This window comes from Microtus pennsylvanicus, chromosome X (genome assembly GCF_037038515.1).
Source record: "Microtus pennsylvanicus isolate mMicPen1 chromosome X, mMicPen1.hap1, whole genome shotgun sequence".
In the NCBI taxonomy this organism is placed as follows: Eukaryota; Metazoa; Chordata; class Mammalia; order Rodentia; family Cricetidae; genus Microtus; species Microtus pennsylvanicus.
Window position 1 is genome coordinate 95804405 of NC_134601.1, and position 18873 is coordinate 95823277.

Here is an 18873-nt window from a genome sequence, read left to right on the forward strand (position 1 = left end):
TATACCATAGTTGGGGATCCACTGGCTAAGGAAGTGTAGGAACAGGACAGTGGGGTAGAAACTTATGAGGTTATTAAGGGGGGAAGAAAGTGGCACTCAGGAGAGGGTGTGGGGCTCAAGGCAAGTATGGCTCCAAAATGGCTGAGAATGTCACAACCAAGTAGAGGTCCAGGGAAAGCAGGTATGACTAAGAAAGAGTGTGAGAAGAATCGCCCCTCAAGAATGCAAGGAAGTAGCAAGTTTTTAAGTGGTAAGGAAAGGGTCCTATTCACCCCATGATAGAATTTGGTGAGGGAATTGTAGGACCCGAGTGAGCTGTTAAAACAGAGTAGTATCTCCTGTGTCCAAAAGAAAAGTAATGAACTTACCCTGTACCTGCATTGTTATCCTAGGCTTGGAAAGGGCAATGGGAGTCACCAAGTCTGGGCTGCATCAGTCCTCTGCCAGGCTGAGTAGTTTGAAGGCTGAACAGTCTCAGCTACCGGTGTTTTTGAGGCTGGGCCTCTGTAGCATGGCATGGAGGATGAGCCAGCACAGGGGCATTCTGATTTTTAGTGTCCAGATGTCCACAGACAGTATTTGGTCTCATTGGTTGCTGAGACTCAGGAAAATATCATGACCAGTGTCCATCCAGACTACATTTGCAGCAGGCTCCTGGCAGAGTTGACTGAAGCTGAGCTCTGGTGGGATGGAGTCTCATGGTTGGCTTACCTTGTCCATGTTGTGGGGGTCCTGGTGGCCTCAGGGCAGCTGCTAAGGCTTGGGCTCTGAGCACAGCCTTCTGTTGCAGCCTTGTCTTTCAGGAAGACTCAGCTGCCCCTTCTCAGGCATTAAAACTTTCAAGGGATTTGGTGGACCCTCCTCAGCCTTTTTTAAAAAAATTCTTTCTACTATTGGGCACTGACTGAGAAATGAAATGGGTGGCTCTTGCAAGGGACGCTACATCAAGTTGAATATACTAAACCATGGTCTCTTGTAATTGATACAGAAAGATGGCCAGGTTTTTGTCAGCTAATTGTGTAGTCCCTCAGAGCTTATCAAAATTAACAACTTTTAATTCATCTGCTGGCCTGGTGGCCTGTCATGTCACCTGGGTACCCTGACCCTTTAAGAGACAAGCCCCACCCACTCCCAACTACCCCTTCTGACAAGGCAAGAGGATCTCCTACCTCCTCCAGCCTGTGCTCTCTCTTTTTCTATCCCTCTTCTAAAGAGGTAACCACTGTCTCTCTCCCCCTCTTCCTACATCCCCCATCTCTCTGCCTCTCTCACTTTTTCCCACTGATCCCCTTCCCCTTCCATAACTCACTAAATAAACTCTACACTCAAACTCTCCCTCCACATGACATATATGTCTATCTCTCACGCACTATGGTTTTCCACCCACCAAGGTGACCCGCAGCCGAGGACACAGGACCTGCTGATGCCTCAGGTGAACATCACTGCTCCACCGAGGCCTTGGGTGACCCACCACAGTGCCTCGTGGGACTGGTCTTCCACCACGTCTTTATAAATCATAACATTGGTGTATGATTCAGCCAGGTTGTCTCCACATTCCCTCCTGCATGCAGGAGAGCTTGCTGAGGACACTTGGGGACCCAGGACTTGGACCAATTTCCAATGCTGCAAATGGTAAGGTTCCCTTTTCCAAGTCAGCTTTGGCTCACATTCACCTCTCATTGCTTCCCATAGCTAAAAACCACTCAGAATAGTCTTTACATTGTTCAGATTTTTTTCCCCTTTTTGGACCTCTCATAAGTGGTCCTTGCTATCCCTGCTGTTTGGAACAGTCCCTAGCCCCTGGTTCCTGAGCTCATGCTGGGAATCAACTTGGCTTTATTATCAACCCCTGCACTAGCCTGGAGACATCTAGCTAGTTGCCCTGGGGTTTGCACTGGTTTTGCCATTCTCACAGTTTCCGCTGTGAGAAACAAACCTGCAGAAATTATCAGCTCCTTTCTAATTTCTACCAGCAAACAGGACTGGTGGTCTCCACTCACTGAGCAGTGCATTCATTTTGGGGGTTTGGGGCCCCTCAGATACTGCTCCCTTTTTGGCCTAGTGCCTCTTGGACAGCTGCCCTTTCTCGAGTTCTCCCCTAGCACTGCACTCATTGAGCAGTGCATTCTTTTTTGGGGCCCGGAGCCCTTTGGATATTTTTCTGCCCCACTCATGGAAAATAGGTTGACATTTCTAATTTCTACCAGCAGACAGCTAAATGTAAATAGTCACACCAGGTGGAAAAACGTGGCTGCCACCATTTTCTTTGCACTTAACAAAGAGAGGAGCCAAAAGTTCTGTCCCTAGCCAAAGAGCTCTGGCAGTAGGCTCTCCATGTGAGGTCCTGCCCCTAGCCAACTTTCTTTTGCTCACTTTTCATTTGACTTTATGTATATAAAACGTAATTCAACTGGGTGTAAATGTATGTAGATTCACTGATACATGTTAAATAGTTGTCTGTGTATTATATCTCATTTCAGAGTACAAAACCAGTAAGTCTCATATTTTAAATTGGTATGTACTTTTAAGTCTCTTACAAAAATACTGTATATGCAATCCAACCGTGATTTAAAATATATTAAGCTGTTCTTTACTATTGTCAGTTCTACCACTAAGATTCTATTACAAGCAAATTTTTCTAATTTCTTTTCCAAGTATAAATCTTACCTGTTAAAAGTTGAGAGTCAGTACAGTCAAGCTTGGACCCAGCTTACCAGGCAGATTCTATACAGTAGTTATAACTTATCTATAACCAATAAATAGCCCTCAACTGGTCAGAAATCTTGAGACTATGGCATTTAAATGTTTAATTATTAAAAGACTTTCTATAACAGAGACAGGTTGGCTCCTAGCAGTAGCACTCCACTTCCTCGAAAGAAGACAGAAGGCAGGTGGGCACAGAACAGTGTCCATATGCAATTTGCTTCATCAAGAGAAAGCACTGACCACTGGGAAAAACTGCCTTTCATTTAAACTGAAGATCTCCAGATGTGGACAGAATCTCTGGAATCAACAGCCTAGCTTCTCAGGTCAAGGTAGGCTTGTCCTCCTACAGATTTTCTAACACACGGGATCTTCTGGAGTCTGGCAGGCCCTGCTTCTAACAACAGAAAGTAAATATAGTACATGGTTGTATTCATTACTTTATCCCTGTGTACTATAATTTTCATGAGACTATTATATATGTTCTAAGACGTTCAAGACATGAGAATAAGATGTACTATAAGCAGATTAATCACCTGTGATTTTTCAAAGTTTGAGCATTAGTTCCTAGTTGTGTACTCCTACCAGATAGTACCTACACTGGACTCACTTCCTGGATGTTGAGCTTATAATTTTCTTTCTAAGATTAGTAGATAGAACCATAAGACTAAAGCCCTGATATATATATATATATATATATATATATATATATATATATATATATATATATAGAGAGAGAGAGAGAGAGAGAGAGAGAGACTGGTGCACTCTTTCACTTGAAGAGACCCTCTGCCTGTAGTTCATTTGTTTCTCTCTCCCTATTCTAAAATGGTTCTCAAACAACAAAATGCTACTAGTAGTCAAAATAGTGAAAAAAAAGTCTATAAAAGACAAGTGAATAGATTTTATAAAATTTTTGTATAGTGGCCCTAGGCTTTGCTTTTCTTGGTCCATGCCGTTTGAAACGTTAACACGACATAGGAGCTGGTTTACTGCCCACCTCTAGGTCTTTGTACAGTACAACATCCTTCCCCAGGGTCTTCCCAGTATGTAGCCCTTCCTGGAGCCTGACCTGCTGGGTAGCTCTTCACTGCATTTTTTCTCTGAAAGTTACATTCTGTTCTCACTAGAGTGGATAACCTCTGTCACAAAATCCTGACTGAACATTCTAACTCCATGGTAGTATCTTCTTTGTCATGAATGTCTATCTCCAAATTCTTCTTTATATGACATACTAGACATTCTCTCTCTCTCTCTCTCTCTCTCTCTCTCTCTCTCTCTCTCTCTCTCTCTCTCTGTCTCTCTCTGTCTCTCTCTTACATCTTATATCTTATTTTTTCTCTCTATGATTTTTCAAATATTTCATTTTTACTAGATAGTTTAAATACTTTCTGGGTGTGTTTCTAAATCTTTGATTTATACACTTACTATTTTGTGTTAAGAATAAAAGTATATTTTGTCTTTGTGAATTACATTGGGAAGGTTCATTTTTTTTTTACTTTTTTTGAATCCAAAATGGGAGGCATGTTAACTTTTGTAATTCTAATGTGTTTCACTAGTTTTATTTATTTCACATATTCCAAATACACTTAATAAAAACCACCAATAATGCTGGCTTTATTAAAGAAAATGTTCTTAACTATTACTCTTCAAATACCAGAATTTTAAACAACAGAAATATTTATCTCTTATTTTACAATATTAACCCTTTAAAAATAATTATTTTTCTACAACTTACACCTTTTTGTCCATAGTCTCACCAAATAGTTCAAGTTTGCCTAGAAGTAGAAATTCTTGTCTTTCTATGACCCAAGTGCTGGCATCACATGTTCTTTGGTGGGAAGAAACACTGTCTTTGAGAACCCAAAAGCTAATTAGCAAAGATTTGCTGCCAAAATATACCTGGTGATTGTCAAGTATTCAGTGCTGATCCTTTAGGCTATGAGTCTGTTTGAGGTCCCAGAACTTAAACTGAAACATCCAAGATTAGTATCCAGTATGGTTTCACCTAAAACTAGTAAAATCATACCTTTTGTGTTCTATAATACCTTATGAGAAAATTTGAGTAATCAGGCAGAAGGAATAGCAAAGAGAGCTACAGATTTACCGGGTGTTTCTAACAATTCTAGCTTTCGTGATAAGGCCATGCTCAGCAGCTCATCCCTCATCTAGTTGGGGTAGCATGAGACACAGTTTTCACATCCTGTTTAGGAAAAAATGGCTTTATTAATTAGATGGAGGACAAAAATAACTGTGTCCTTTTCTGCTTAAATCAGTAAAGTTTTTAGTGCGTGCTTTAACATGCAGGGGCCAGGCCTGCTTGTTTGTTGTTGTGGGTTTTGTCCTGACCAGTTTCCCAGCTGTTTAGTCCCAGCGAAAAATCACACATAGGTCTTCATAAGTTACAAAGCTGATTGGCCCATTAGCTCTAGCCTCTTACTGGCTAACTCTCACATCTTGATTAATCCATTTTTTGGATCTATGTTAGCCATGTGGCTCAGTACCTTTTTTCATTGGGGCAGATCACATCCTGCTGCTTTGGTGGTCTGGGCAGGAGTGGGAGAAATCAACTTCCTCTTTCTCAGAATTCTCCTGTTCTCATTACATCATTTCTACTTCCTGTCTGGTTTTCCTGCCTATACTTCCTGCCTGGCCGATCAGCGTTTATTTATAAATGGTTGACAGAATACAGACAATTCTCCCGCACCACTTCCCCTCTAAAAAAAAAAAAAGGAAAATACCCATAGTACATTTTTTGGGAATGTGGGCGTAGTATTCCAGGCTACTTCCAGCTGGTTGGGGGCGCTGTTAATCTTATGGGGACCTAAAGAAAATTTAGAATTATGATCAAGTCCTGACGGAAGTATCCTGTGAGTCTTGATCATCTCAGGCAGCAGTCTTGAACCCGTTCTGGATAAAGAACTCAGACATCTGGGCCATCTGTTCCTACTGGAGAATTCTCAGGTAGTCTTCCTTGATCAAACTGTATTTTTCTTAACTCTGAATAAATCCACAGCCTCTCATTTTCTGTGGAAACAAAACTAAAATCTCTTCTCCAAAGTAACATACTTTTGACTTCAAGTTTGAAGCCAAGAAATTTTCAAAATACCTATCTTGGATTAATTCAGCCGCATTTATAAGCAAATATCTTTTAGCAGCTGTTGCTGCTTCCTCAGCATTCAAACAATTTAAAGAGAGCATAATAACATACAGTATCAAGATTCTCTGTGTATTTTCCATCTTTACTTGGCTTTATATTAACCTCTATTTCTTTTATTTTTACTTTTAACTTTTGGCTTTTTGAGACAGGTTCTTTGTATATCTTTGTCCTGGAATTCCCTCTGTAAACCAGGCTATCTTTGAACTCATAGAGATCCATCTGTCTCTGCCTCCCAGGCTACTCTCTTTCTTTTTCTCTTTCTTTCTTTCTTACTTACTTTCTTTCTCTGTGAACTTTAACCTTTAGCCTGTATATATTTTTAACACATTGTAAACCATTTAGAGGTTTTTTTTTTTTAATTTTTCTTTAATGTATATCTCTCTTTTTCTGACCATATGGGTCTTTAATTTGTTAGGAATGTAGACAAGATTTTTGCCACAACTCTATGGAGTTTTAAGGTCTTTGCCAGCAAGCAAGCTGCAATGCTTTGTCCATAAACAATGGTCAAAAGCTCCTATGGCTGTTTTCTTGCCAGGAAGCAAGCTGTAACAATGTATCCATAGCTCCACAGTCCGGACAGCCTGCTTGAAAGAGTCAGAGTTCTCCCAGGCAGGAAGGCCCAGAAAGCCGGTATTTTAAAACAGCAGCTTTTTTCCTGCTACGGCTGATAACTGAAATGTTTTACTCTAGTCTTTCCCAAGCTTTCTCAGGCTTTCTGTGGATGCAGTTATCCACGTGGGCGCCAAACTGTAACATGGAGGGGCCAGGCCTGCTTGTTTGTTGTTGTGGGTTTTGTCCTGCCCAGTTCCCCGGCTGTTTAGTCCCAGAGAAAAATCATACATAGATCTCTATAAGTCATAAAGCTGATTTGCCCATTAGCTCTAACCTCTCACTGGCTAACTTTCACATCTTGATTAACCCAATTTTCGGATCTATGTTAGCCATGTGGCTCAGTACCGTTTTTCAGTGGGGCAGCTCACATCCTGCTGCTTCGGTGGTCTGGGCAGGAGTGGGAGAAATCAACTTCCTCTTTCTCAGAATTCTCCTGTTCTCATTACATCATTTCTACTTCCTGTCTGTTTTTCCTGCCCATATTTCCTGCCTGGCCAATCAGCGTTTATTTATAAAATGATTGACAGAATACAGACAATTCTCCCATACCACGTGTACTTTTATGTAAAGAGTTACTATGCTTCAAATAATCTTACCAATTATTTTTTCCACATAAAATACTATGGAGCTTTAGTATTAAAAAAATTCACAAACCTTTTTTTATGACTTAGCATTGGGTTGAATGGAAAGCTAATGTAACCTCACAGTAAAGAAATGATTCCACATTGTAAATGACAGTGTGAAAAATACAAAAATGAGGGGCTAGAGAGATAGTTCAGTTATTTAGAGCACTTGCTGCTCTTACAGATGATCCAGGTTTGGTTCCCGACTTCTACATTGGGTGGATAACAACAACAAATAACTCCAGTTCCAGGTCATCTGGCACCCTCTTTTAGCCTTTGAGGTTACCATGTATGTACATGGTTTGCATATATACATGTAGCCATTCAAACATACACATAGAAAAGCAACATATTTAGGGGTTGCTATAGAAACTAGTGTGGAGGTTCCTGAAAAAACTGAAAATTGGTCTACCTCAAGATACAGCTATACCACTCTTGTTCATATACCCAAAGGACTCTATTTTACTACAGAGACACTGCTCATCCACATGCATTGCTAATCTATTCATAAAAGCAACAAATTAGAAACAGTGTAGAAATCCACCAAACTGAAATTATACACATACACACAGTTACACAATGGAAAAATGAAATTATGGAATTTTCAGAGAACTGAATGGAACTAGAATCAATCATCCTGAATATGGTAACCCTGATAGCAAAAGACAAATATAGCATGTTTTCTCTTATATGTGGATGTTAGCTTTTAAGCTTTCAATATATGTGCTTCAATCCAAATAACTACAAAGGTTAGGTACACAGTAAATGACCAGGGGCAGGAGGGAATTTTCCAAGATAGAGAAAATAAAATATAGTATTATAAAGATTTAAATAGTACACTAGAATAGGAAGGTTAAATAGTGAAGGGGGTCAGAAAATAGGGTAAAGGAGGGACAATGGGCAATTCATTTAACACAAAGGCCTTTTTAAAAACCATGTGGAAACCTACTACTATAGAAGTGTCCTAAAATATATACATATGTGAAAAGAATGTAAATGGAGTTTTCATATTATAGGGGAGACAATGTCCCAACTAGACATTTTATGCTATCATGTAAAACATCCAGTGCCTGAAATGGAATACACCTTGTTGAACTATTCACAAGAAGAGTCCCACAGGTTCTCTCAAACATCATAGGCTATTGCCAAAGGTACCTGTAACTCTTTAAAACCTGGTAGTAAGGCCCCATTGCTGAAGATTCCACTTACTTATTACATTGAGCATGGAGAAGTCAAGATGGTCCCCAAATAGAAACTCCACCTGTTAGTGGAGGTTGCTTGTCTATTCCCAACCACCCAGACCCAAAATAATTACACTGAAACTATATTAATTATGACACTGCTTGGCCAATGACTCTCACATATTCTTAGCTAGCTCTTATATCTTAAATTGACCCATTTCTATTATTTTATACTTTACCAGGAAGCTAGGTTCTGGCTGGTGGCTCATGTCTTTTTGCTCCAGCGTCTACTGGGCATCTCCCTTTGACTCTGCCTACTCTCTATTCCTCTATCTGCTTGGAATTTTTACCTTGTCCTATTCTGTATTGAATAGGCCCAAAGAGCTTCTTTATTAAATAGTGGTATTCACAGCATACAGTCACTGCTACTGACTAGAATCCATGATTCTAGAAGGTACTCTGCACACTACCAGAGAAGAACAGCAATCACCAATATCATCCAGTCACCAAATTCTTTAACCTACAATAGTGACCTGAAGGGGGATTCCCCTCTATATGCTGTGAATACTGTTGGTTAATAAAAAAACTGTCTTGGGCCTGCGCAGAGCAGAATAGAGGTAGGTGGGGGAAAATAAACTGAATGCCAGGAGAAATAAGGCATCTGCTGGAAACAGATGCACCAGAATTTTACCCGGTGAGCCACAGCCATGTGGCAGTACACAGATTAATGGAGATGGGCTAGTTTCATAGCCAATAAGAAGCTATAACAAATAGACAAACAGTGATTAAATTAATACAGTTTCTCAGTGGTTATTTCAAAAATTCCATTATGTCAGCGATTAGAGGACCTAGACATACTTGTCAGGCTAAGGAGCTCCCTCTTTTATCCCTTAGAGAGTCTGTGGAGCCATGGCTGGAGGAAATGGACGATTTCATCTGAGAAAACGTCTAATTTCCATGCCTAGTATAAAGAACTGAAATGGGGATAGAAAAGATGAAAATAGAAGAAATGAGGATAGAAAAGAGCCATATTTCAAAATATTTAACACTCATTCTCCTGTCCTGTCTCTACCCTGAACTACCTTTATTATCCAGGCCAGATAGGCATAGATGGATGAACCATACCAATGTTTCATATCAGCAGTCTCAGTGCCAAAAATCATAACAAAGGGAAGTACCTGAGCACCTACAATGAAGGTTAAAAAGTTAATGAGATTTAAGTATGATGTTACACACCTGTAATTCTGGAACTCATGAAGCAGAGGTAGACTGTCAGTTTAAGTCTACCATATGCTACAATCAAAGAATTTCCTCATCATAAAACTCCTTGACAAAGCTTTTTTTTTTTTTTTACTATATGTGAACAAACAAGATTGGCTGCACATGAGCTATACCAGAAATCTAGAGTATTGAGAGTTCAAGGCCAACTGTATAAAATTAGAAAATCCCAAGGTAGTCTGAGCACATAGCAATATGAGGCAGTGGAATGGTAGTTAGTGGAGAGTGAGAAAGGAGGTAGGGTAGAACAAGAAAGGAGAGGATAAAGGAAAGGAAAAAGGGGTGGAGTTGTAGGTGGGGAGGGTAAAGGATACAAAGGGGAGAGAGGTGAAGAAGAGTGGGGATGGAAGTAAAAAGTAAAGGTGAAGTAGGTGGAGAGGGGAAGAGATAGGAAGAAATGAGAGAAGTAGGGAAAGGTGGGTAAAAGAGAAAGGAACCCAAGTAAGGAGACATGTAGGTAATTACATGTAGATAAGGGAGGAGAATGGAAATGAAGGAGAGGAGGAGGGAAGAGGAAAGGAATATTAGGAAAAAAGAGATGGGGAGGGGAGGAAAGGGAAGGCAAAATACGTAGGGAGATGAGTAAAGAGGGGAGAGTGGAGGAGAGGAGGAAAGATTAGGTTAAAGCAAGTGAAGGAAGTATGTAGGGGAGTCAGGGATTTTAGAGGAGAGGAGGAGAGAAGTTAAGGAGTGGTAGGAAAAGAAAAAGGATGGGAGAAGTAGCAAGGGGAAGAGTCACTAGGCTAAAAGAGGTGAGAGGTAGGTAGGGAGTAGGAAACAAGAGACAAGGGAAGGGAGAGGAAGGGAGTGGTAGAAAGGGGAGATCAGAACGCTGAAATAGAAACAGCCATAGGTGAACGGAGAGAAGGGGCAGAGATGAGATGGGGAAAATAAAAACAAAGGAAACCTAACAGTATTAAAGAGAAGCAAGACAAATAGAGGCAATGGAAAAGGGCTAAATAAGAATGAATAATAACTAGCTAGAAAAGACAAGCATCAGGAAACTCCAACCTATAGAACAAAAGAAAGCAGAACAACACCCATGGAGCTTTATTTACAGAAACACAGGAACAGAATGGGAAGGATGTGAAGGTGAAGATTGCTTCACATCCATTTTGTGTTCAGAGGTAAACAGGAACAGAAGAGGGGAAATGTGAAGTTGAAGATTGCAAGAGTCCCTAATCAGGGGTCTGGAGGAACAAAATAAGCAGGAACACAGTTGCAGATTACTTCATTGCAGAGATCTAGTCACACATCAAGAAAAATAGAATGGGAGGAACAAAATGGGAAGGAAGAGAGTTGCCTATTAAATCACTTCCAACTTGTATTTAGAGATACATAAAAATAAAATGGGAGGGGCCAGACGTTGCAGATAATATCACTTCCTGGCTCTGATCAGCAGTCTATGGGAACAGAAGGAGAAGGGCCAGAAGGTGAGGATAATATCACTAGTTGGCTCTGATCAGAAGTCTGAGGGAACAGAAGAGGAGAAGCCAGAAGGTGAGGATAATATTAGTTCCAGGATCTGTTCAGAGGATTATATCAGTTCCAGGATCTGATAAAAGTCTACTGGAACAGGAGGGAAAGGCCGGAAGGTTAGGATAATATCACTTCTGGGCTCTGATCAGCAGACTACGGGAACTTACAAGAAGGGGCCGGGAGGTAAGGATGACCTCACTTCCAGGCTCTCTACAGAAGTCTACAGGGACATAAGGGGAGGGGCCGGAAGGTGAGGATATTATCAGTTCCCGGCTCTGATAAGAGGATTATATCCGTTCCAGGCTCTGTTCAGAAGTCTACAAGAACGTAAGGGGAGGGACGAGAAGGTAAGGATGACCTCACTTCCGGGATCTAATTAGAAGTCTAAGGAAACAAACGGGGAGGGACCGGAAGGTGAGGATAATGTCAGTTCCGGGCTCTGTGAGAGGATTATATCCGTTTTGGCTCTGTTCAGAAGTTTAAGGGAACATAAGGGGAGGGACTGGGAGGTAAGACTGACCTCACTTCCAGGCTCTAATTAGAAGTCTAAGGAAACAGACAGGGAGGGACCGAAAGGTTAGGATAATATCAGTTCCAGGCTGTGATCAGAGGATTATATCAGTTCCGGCTCTGTTCAGAAGTCTAAGGGAACATAAGGAGAGGGGCCGGAAGGTGAGGATAATATCAGTTCCGGGCTCTGTGAAAGGATTATATCCGTTCTTGCTCTGTTCAGAAGTCTACTGGAACATAAGGGGAGGGACAGGAAAATGAGGATGACCTCACTTCTGGGCTCTAATCAGCAGTGTAAGGAAACAAACGGGGAGGGGCCGGAAGGTGAGAATGACCTCACTTCGGGGCTCTAATCAGAAGTCTAAGGGAACAGATGGGGAGGGACCTGAAGGTGAGGATGACATTACTTCCGGGCTCTAATCAGAAGTCTAAGGAAACAAGGAGGAACCAGAAGGTGAAGATAATATTAGTTCCGGGCTCTGTGAGAGGATTATATCCGTTTTGGCTCTGTTCAGAAGTTTACGGGAACATAATGGGAGGGACCGGAAGGTGAGGGTGACCTCACTTCCGGGCTCTAATCAGAAGTCTAAGGAAACAGACAGGGAAGGACCGGAAGGTGAGGATAATATCAGTTACGGACTCTGTGAGAGGATTATATCTGTTCTTGGTCCCTTCAGAAGTCTACAGGAACATAAGGGGAGGGGCCGGAAGGTGAGAATGACCTCACTTCGGGGCTCTAATCAGAAGTCTAAGGGAAAAGACGGGGAGGGACCGGAAGGTGAGGATAATATCAGATCCCGTCTCTGTTAAGAGAATTATATCCGTTCGGGGCTCTGTTCAGAATTCTAAGGGAACATAAGGTGAGGGACCGGAAGGTGAGAATTATAGCAGGTCCTGGCTCTGTTCTGCAGTCTTGGGGAACATAAGGGGAGGGACCGGAAGATGAGGATGATCTCACTTCTGGGCTCTAATCAGAAGTCTAAGGAATTAGACAGGGAGGGGCCGGAAGGTGAGGATAATATCATTTCTCGGTTGTGATCAGAGGATTATATCCGTTCCAGGCTCTGTTCAGAAGTCTACAAGAACATAAGGGGAGGGATGAGAAGGTGAGGATGACCTCACTTCCGGGATCTAATTAGAAGTCTAAGGAAACAAACGGGGAGGGACCGGAAGGTGAGGATGACCTCACTTCCATGCTCTAATCAGCAGTGTAAGGAAACAGACAGGGAGGGACCGGAAAGTGAGGATAATATCAGTTCCGGGCTCTGTGAGAGGATTATATCCGTTTTGGCTCTGTTCAGAAGTTCAAGGGAACTTAAGGGGAGGGACTGGAAGGTAAGGCTGACCTCACTTCCAGGCTCTAATCAGAAGTCTTAAGGAAACAGACAGGGAGGCACTGAAAGGTTAGGATAATATCAGTTCCAGGCTGTGATCAGAGGATTATATCAGTTCCGGCTCTGTTCAGAAGTCTAAGGGAACATAAGGGGAGGGGCCGGAAGGTGAGGATAATATCAGTTCCAGGCTCTGTGAGAGGATTATATCCATTCTTGCTCTGTTCAGAAGTTTACGGGAACATAATGGGAGGGACCGGAAGGTGTGGGTGACCTCACTTCCGGGCTCTACTCAGCAGTGTAAGGAAACAAACGGGGAGGGGCCGGAAGGTAAGAATGACCTCACTTCGGGGCTCTAATCAGAAGTCTAAAGGAACAGACAGGGAGGGACCGGAAGGTGAGGAGACATTACTTCCGGGCTCTAATCAGAAGTCTAAGGAAACAGGGAGGAACCAGAAGGTGACAATAATATTAGTTCCGGGCTCTGTGAGAGGATTATATCCGTTTTGGCTCTGTTCAGAAGTTTACGGGAACATAATGGGAGGGACCGGAAGGTGAGGGTGACCTCACTTCCGGGCTCTAATCAGAAGTCTAAGGAAACAGACAGGGAGGGACCGGAAGGTGAGGATAATATCAGTTACGGACTCTGAGAGGATTATATCTGTTCTTGGTCCCTTCAGAAGTCTACAAGAACATAAGAGGAGGGGCCGGAAGGTGAGAATAACCTCACTTCGGGGCTTTAATCAGAAGTCTAAGGGAACAGACGGGGAGGGACCGGAAGGTGAGGATAATATCAGATCCCGTCTCTGTTAAGAGAATTATATCCGTTCCGGGCTCTGTTCAGAATTCTAAGGGAACATAAGGTGAGGGACCGGAAGGTGAGAATTATAGCAGGTCCTGGCTCTGTTCTGCAGTCTTGGGGAACATAAGGGGAGGGACCGGAAGATGAGGATGATCTCACTTCTGGGCTCTAATCAGAAGTCTAAGGAATTAGACAGGGAGGGGCCGGAAGGTAAGAATTATATCAGTTCCTGGCTGTGATCAGAGGATTATATCAGTTCCGGCTCTGTTCAGAAGTCTACGGGAACAGAAGGGGATGTGACCGGAAGGTGAGGATGACATCACTTCCGGGCTCTAATCAGAAGTCTAAGGGACAGACAGGGAGGGACCGGAAGGTGAGGATAATATCATTTCTCGTTTGTGATCAGAGGATTATATCAGTTCCTGGCTCTCTTCAGAAGTCTACAGGAACATAAGGGGAGGGACAGGAAGGTGAGAATTATATCAGGTCCTGGCTCTGTTCTTCAGCCTTGGAGAACATAAGGGGAGGGACCGGAAAGTGAGGATGATCTCACTTCTGGGCTCTAATCAGAATTCTAAGGAAATGGACAGGGAGGGGCCAGAAGGTGAGAATTATATCCATTCTGGGCTCTGTTCAGAATTCTAAGGAAACATACAGGGAGGGGCCGGAAGGTGAGGATGACCTCACTTCCGGGCTCTAATCAGATGTGTAAGGAAACAGACAAGGAGGGACCCAAAGGTGAAGATAATATCACTTCCTGCTCTATTCAGAAGTTTAAGGGAACAGAAGGGAAGGGGCCGGAATTTGAGCATAATATCAGTTATGGGCTCTGATTAGAAGTTCAGCGAATCGTAGGTGAGCATGACCTCACTTCCTTTCTCTGTTCAGGAGTCTATGGGAACAGCAGAGACTTTGCCAGAAGTTGAGGATTACTCTTTTTCCGTGGACTCAGCTGAGAGAAGTTGAATTGTCCAGTCATCTTAGCGATCTATTTTAGGTAATTCTGGGTTTGGGTTGGGTAATCTGTTTTAAAATTGTCAGAATTTATCTCTTCCACGCCTCCTTGTCCCTTTTAGCCCTTTAATCAGAAAAGCTGCTTCCGGTTAGGGGCCTGTGTGCATCTTTGGAGTTTTTGGGTGGAGGCAGCAGTTTTGCCAAGCGCCCGTTTTTTTTTTTGTTTTTTGTTTGTTTGTTTTGTTTTTCTGCTGGTCTCATTGGATGAATGCCCTGGCACGGGGCACTAGACTTCACCAAAACAAAATTACTGGGCTCTAAGGGGCTAGAGAGAAACCCGTCTTCAAAATTCCATGCTCTGTGTCTGTTGGTGTGGTGGATATACACAGACAGGTGGTGCTGTGTTATGACAAAATGGTTTTGCACAGTTATATGCTTCTGCCCATACATGGTCGCTGTAATGGATCTGTTGTAACAGGTTCTGTCCCTTTATGGTGGCCTAAGAGGGTCCATTTGCACAGACCTCTGCCCCTGTATGGGGGATCTATGTGGGTAATACATATGCCCATAGGTCTCTCCTTGGATGGTAGCCTAAGTGGGTTTGCATAACCATAGGACTTCACTCCTGTATAGTGGCCTAAGTGGGTCTAATAAGGACCAAAGACTGAAGTTCTTCTTCACTTTCCCTTAAGAAATTAAGACGGGCCGGGCGATGGTGGCTCACGCCTTTAATCCCAGTACTCGGGAGGCAGAGGTAGGCGGATCTCTGTGAGTTCGAGACCAGCCTGGTCTACAGAGCTAGTTCCAGGACAGGCTCCAAAACCACAGAGAAACCCTGTCTCGAAAAACCAAAAAAAAAAAAAAAAAAAGAAAAAAAGAAATTAAGACGGGGCTGGAGAGATGGCTCAGCGGTTAAGAGCATTGCGTACTCTTCCAAAGGACCTGATATCGATTCCCAGCAACCACATGGTAGCTCACAACGATCTGTAATAAGTTCTGGTGTCCTCTTCTAGCAGCCACATATGCAAACAGAATATTGTATCCATAATAAATAAATATTTAAAAAAAAGAAAAGATAGTAAGTCAGTGTTTCCTTATCACTACAATAACCTAGACATTCTACCCCAGTCAGATAAAGTCAGGATGAAGACTTTAATCACCATTGAAACAACACTCCTTTTAAGAGGAAAATCCCTCCAGTATTTCAATTTTTGCTAGTACTGAGTCCCGATTGACACCTGAATGATGAAGTGGAAAGAAAGGCAGATTAAATTTCTACCTGAGTGATACTGAGGGAGTTTGTAGTGTTAGTTTGGGAAGAACAAAAGGAAGTGGGTATAAAGGACTTTGCTAATAATAGATATGATTGGTTACGAATGTAAAGTAAGGGAACTCTTGAATCTTGATCCAAAGGACCCCAATGAAAGGCCTGACCTACTCTTGGAAGCCTGAGACTAGATTTTCATGCAGTGGTCTAACAAGTTTTAATTTCCTCCACAGGGTTTGCAGAATAGAGACTGATCCACGAGTACAGGAGCCCTGGTATGTTCCAAGAAAGATGTGCTTCTGGGAAGCTGCAAAAGCAGGTCTTTGTTAAATCCCAGGTATTCTTTATCTGGTAACAATGTTGTGCTTACAGATTTTCATTGTCACCCTTTCAGATTCCTGCCTTGTCAGTTCTCCTGCTTCATTCCTGAGCCCAGTCATCATGCCTAGGGGTCAAAAGAGTAAGAGCCGCTCCCGAGCAAAACGACAACAGGCACGCAGTGAGCTCCAGGGTCTCCCAGAAGTTCACACTGGAAAAGAAGCTGCATGTCCTCCTGTTGACCAGAGTGATGGCTCCAGGTTCCCTGATGTTTCTGCTCTACAGGGGCTAAAAGCCCCTGGATCTCACAGGGCAGATGTGTCCTGCACAGTCTCTGGTGTAGGTGTTAGGAATGCTGTTGCTCTTGCTGATAAGCAAACTTCAGGTGCTATTCAGACAGTGACCTCTATTCAGCACACACTTAAGGATCCGATCATGCGGAAGGCTAGTGTGCTAATAGAATTTCTGCTGGATAAGTTTAAGATGAAAGAGGCAGTTACACGGAGTGAAATGCTGGCCATAGTGAACAAGAAGTATAAGGAACAGTTCTCTGAGATCCTCCGTAGAACCTCTGCACGCCTAGAGCTAGTCTTTGGTCTTGAGTTGAAGGAAATAGATCCCGGCACTCAGTCCTATATGCTGGTGGGTAAACTGGGTCTCTCCACTGAGGGAAGTCTGAGTAGCAATTGGGGGTTGCCCAGGACCGGTCTCCTGATGTCTGTCCTGGGTGTGATCTTCATGAAGGGCAATTGTGCCACTGAACAAGAGGTCTGGCAGTTTCTGAATGCAGTAGGGGTATATGCTGGGAAGAAGCACTTAATCTTTGGGGAGCCCCAAGAGTTCATAAACAAAGATCTAGTGCAGGAAAAGTACCTGGAGTACCGCCAAATTCCTGGCAGTGATCCACCATGCTATGAGTTCCTGTGGGGACCCAGAGCCCATGCTGAAACGACCAAGATGAAAGTTCTGGAAGTTTTAGCTAAGGTCAGTGGCACTGTCCCTAGTGCCTTTCCTAATCTCTACCAGTTGGCTCTTAGAGATCAGGCAGGGGGAATAAGAAGGAGAGGTCAAGGTAGGGCTGGCACCATCGTCAAAGCCAGGATACAATCCAAGACTCTATCCCACAAGTAGTTGAGTCTGTTCTATGGTTTCCGTATTATATTTGAAGAACAGTCTGCCTCCTAATGAGTGGAGAGTTCATAGAATACCAGAACCAAAATGTATACATTCTTGACCTTCTATACATTAGTACAATATATTTTTGTTATTTTGTAAATGTCTCTTTAATCAGTGATTTGCGTAATGCTTATGTTAACTGCATAAAATGGTTAGTCACTTGTGAATTTAGGACTCAAGAGTTTTGTTACTTTCAACAAATTGGAAAACCTTACCTTATTAAAATGCTATGTAACATTGCATTGGAAAGAGGATTTGCATGGAAATGTGATGTCATATGATGATGAAAGTAAAGTGGCAAGTATCTTACTGTTATTTTTGAAAATTTCATATTCCACTGCAATTTGTTAGCAATATACTTTTTTCCTTTCTTGTTAATGTTAAGTGAAATAAAGTTGTATTTGATGTCTTTACTTGGATTCATTAGAAAGTAAATTGTAAACCTCTATTACTATATTCAAGAATTTTTTTTTTGAATTTTTTAATTTTCTATAGCTCTGGCTGTCATAGAACTCACTCTGTAGACCAGGCTAGCTTCAAACTTAGACATCCGCCTGACTTTGTTTCCCAAGTGCTAGGATTAAAGGCATGTGTAATGGGTTTGCTGCAGGTTCCCGACAGCTTGCTGCAGAAAGCAGCCAGTCCCAGGCAGGGACTGTGCAGGAGACCACGTGGCAGGAAGGTGGCTGGTCCCCAGCAAGCTTTGTGGGCTGTTGGCTGGTCCCCGGCGACAGACAGTGGGTCCCAGGATGCTGCAAGTCCCCAGTAGTGGGCAGTCTTAGGCAGGGATGGCGCAAAAGACCACACAGCAGGTCTCCAGGTCTCCATGTGGTGGTAGGGGACAGACAAGACAAAGATGGATAGCACACCATACTAAGTGGTGTTGGACATTTATTTAGCGGTTATGGAATGGAGAAGGGCAGAACGTGGAAGAGAGAGAGAGAGCAGAGAGGAGAGAGACTGAAGCTGCCTCTCTGAGAGGAAGAAGAAAAAGAGAAGAGAGACACAGAAGCAGGGGAAGGGGAGAAGTGGGGAGAGAGGCAGAAGCTGCCTCTCTGAGAGGGAGATGGAAAAGGAGAGCTCAGGCTGGAAGCTGAATATCAGCCTGCCTCAGCAGCTGGGGAGGGAGTGGGCGTGGCTTGTCCCTTAAAGAGACAGAACAATCTTCACAGCATTTATCATCACTGCCCGGCTTATTTCCTTCAATTTTCAATTAAGCATTGATTCTCTGTAATTTCCCCTCTTCCCTTCAATAACTGAATCTAGTAAGGAAAACATGGTGTAGTCACTGACAATGAGGTTATCAAAGTCTAGGAGCAGCTATATTTAAGAAAGTGGATAATACATTGGGTAAGATATAAAATGCAAATAGAAACATGATAGGAACATGACATTTTCTTGAGAGCTAACTGGAGATCACTCTGGAATATATTAGAACAGGCAATTCAAAGAGTATAAATGAATGAAAATGTTGCTCAA

At 42.7% G+C, this 18873-nt stretch overlaps 1 protein-coding gene across 1 annotated transcript; it reads left to right on the top strand.

Annotated features, from left to right (window-relative positions):
* Positions 1 to 16217: 16217 nt before the first annotated feature.
* On the top strand, positions 16218 to 17349 carry LOC142841601 (melanoma-associated antigen B4-like). The gene has a single exon (XM_075958524.1). It carries the CDS (start codon positions 16258 to 16260, stop codon positions 17347 to 17349), a length of 1092 nt encoding a protein of 363 aa, XP_075814639.1. The 5' UTR covers positions 16218 to 16257.
* Positions 17350 to 18873: the final 1524 nt, after the last annotated feature.

Excerpts from the sequence above, each read along its gene's own strand:
- LOC142841601 (XM_075958524.1), top strand. The coding sequence starts at position 16,258 with ATGTTGTGCTTACAGATTTTCATTGTCACCCTTTCAGATTCCTGCCTT.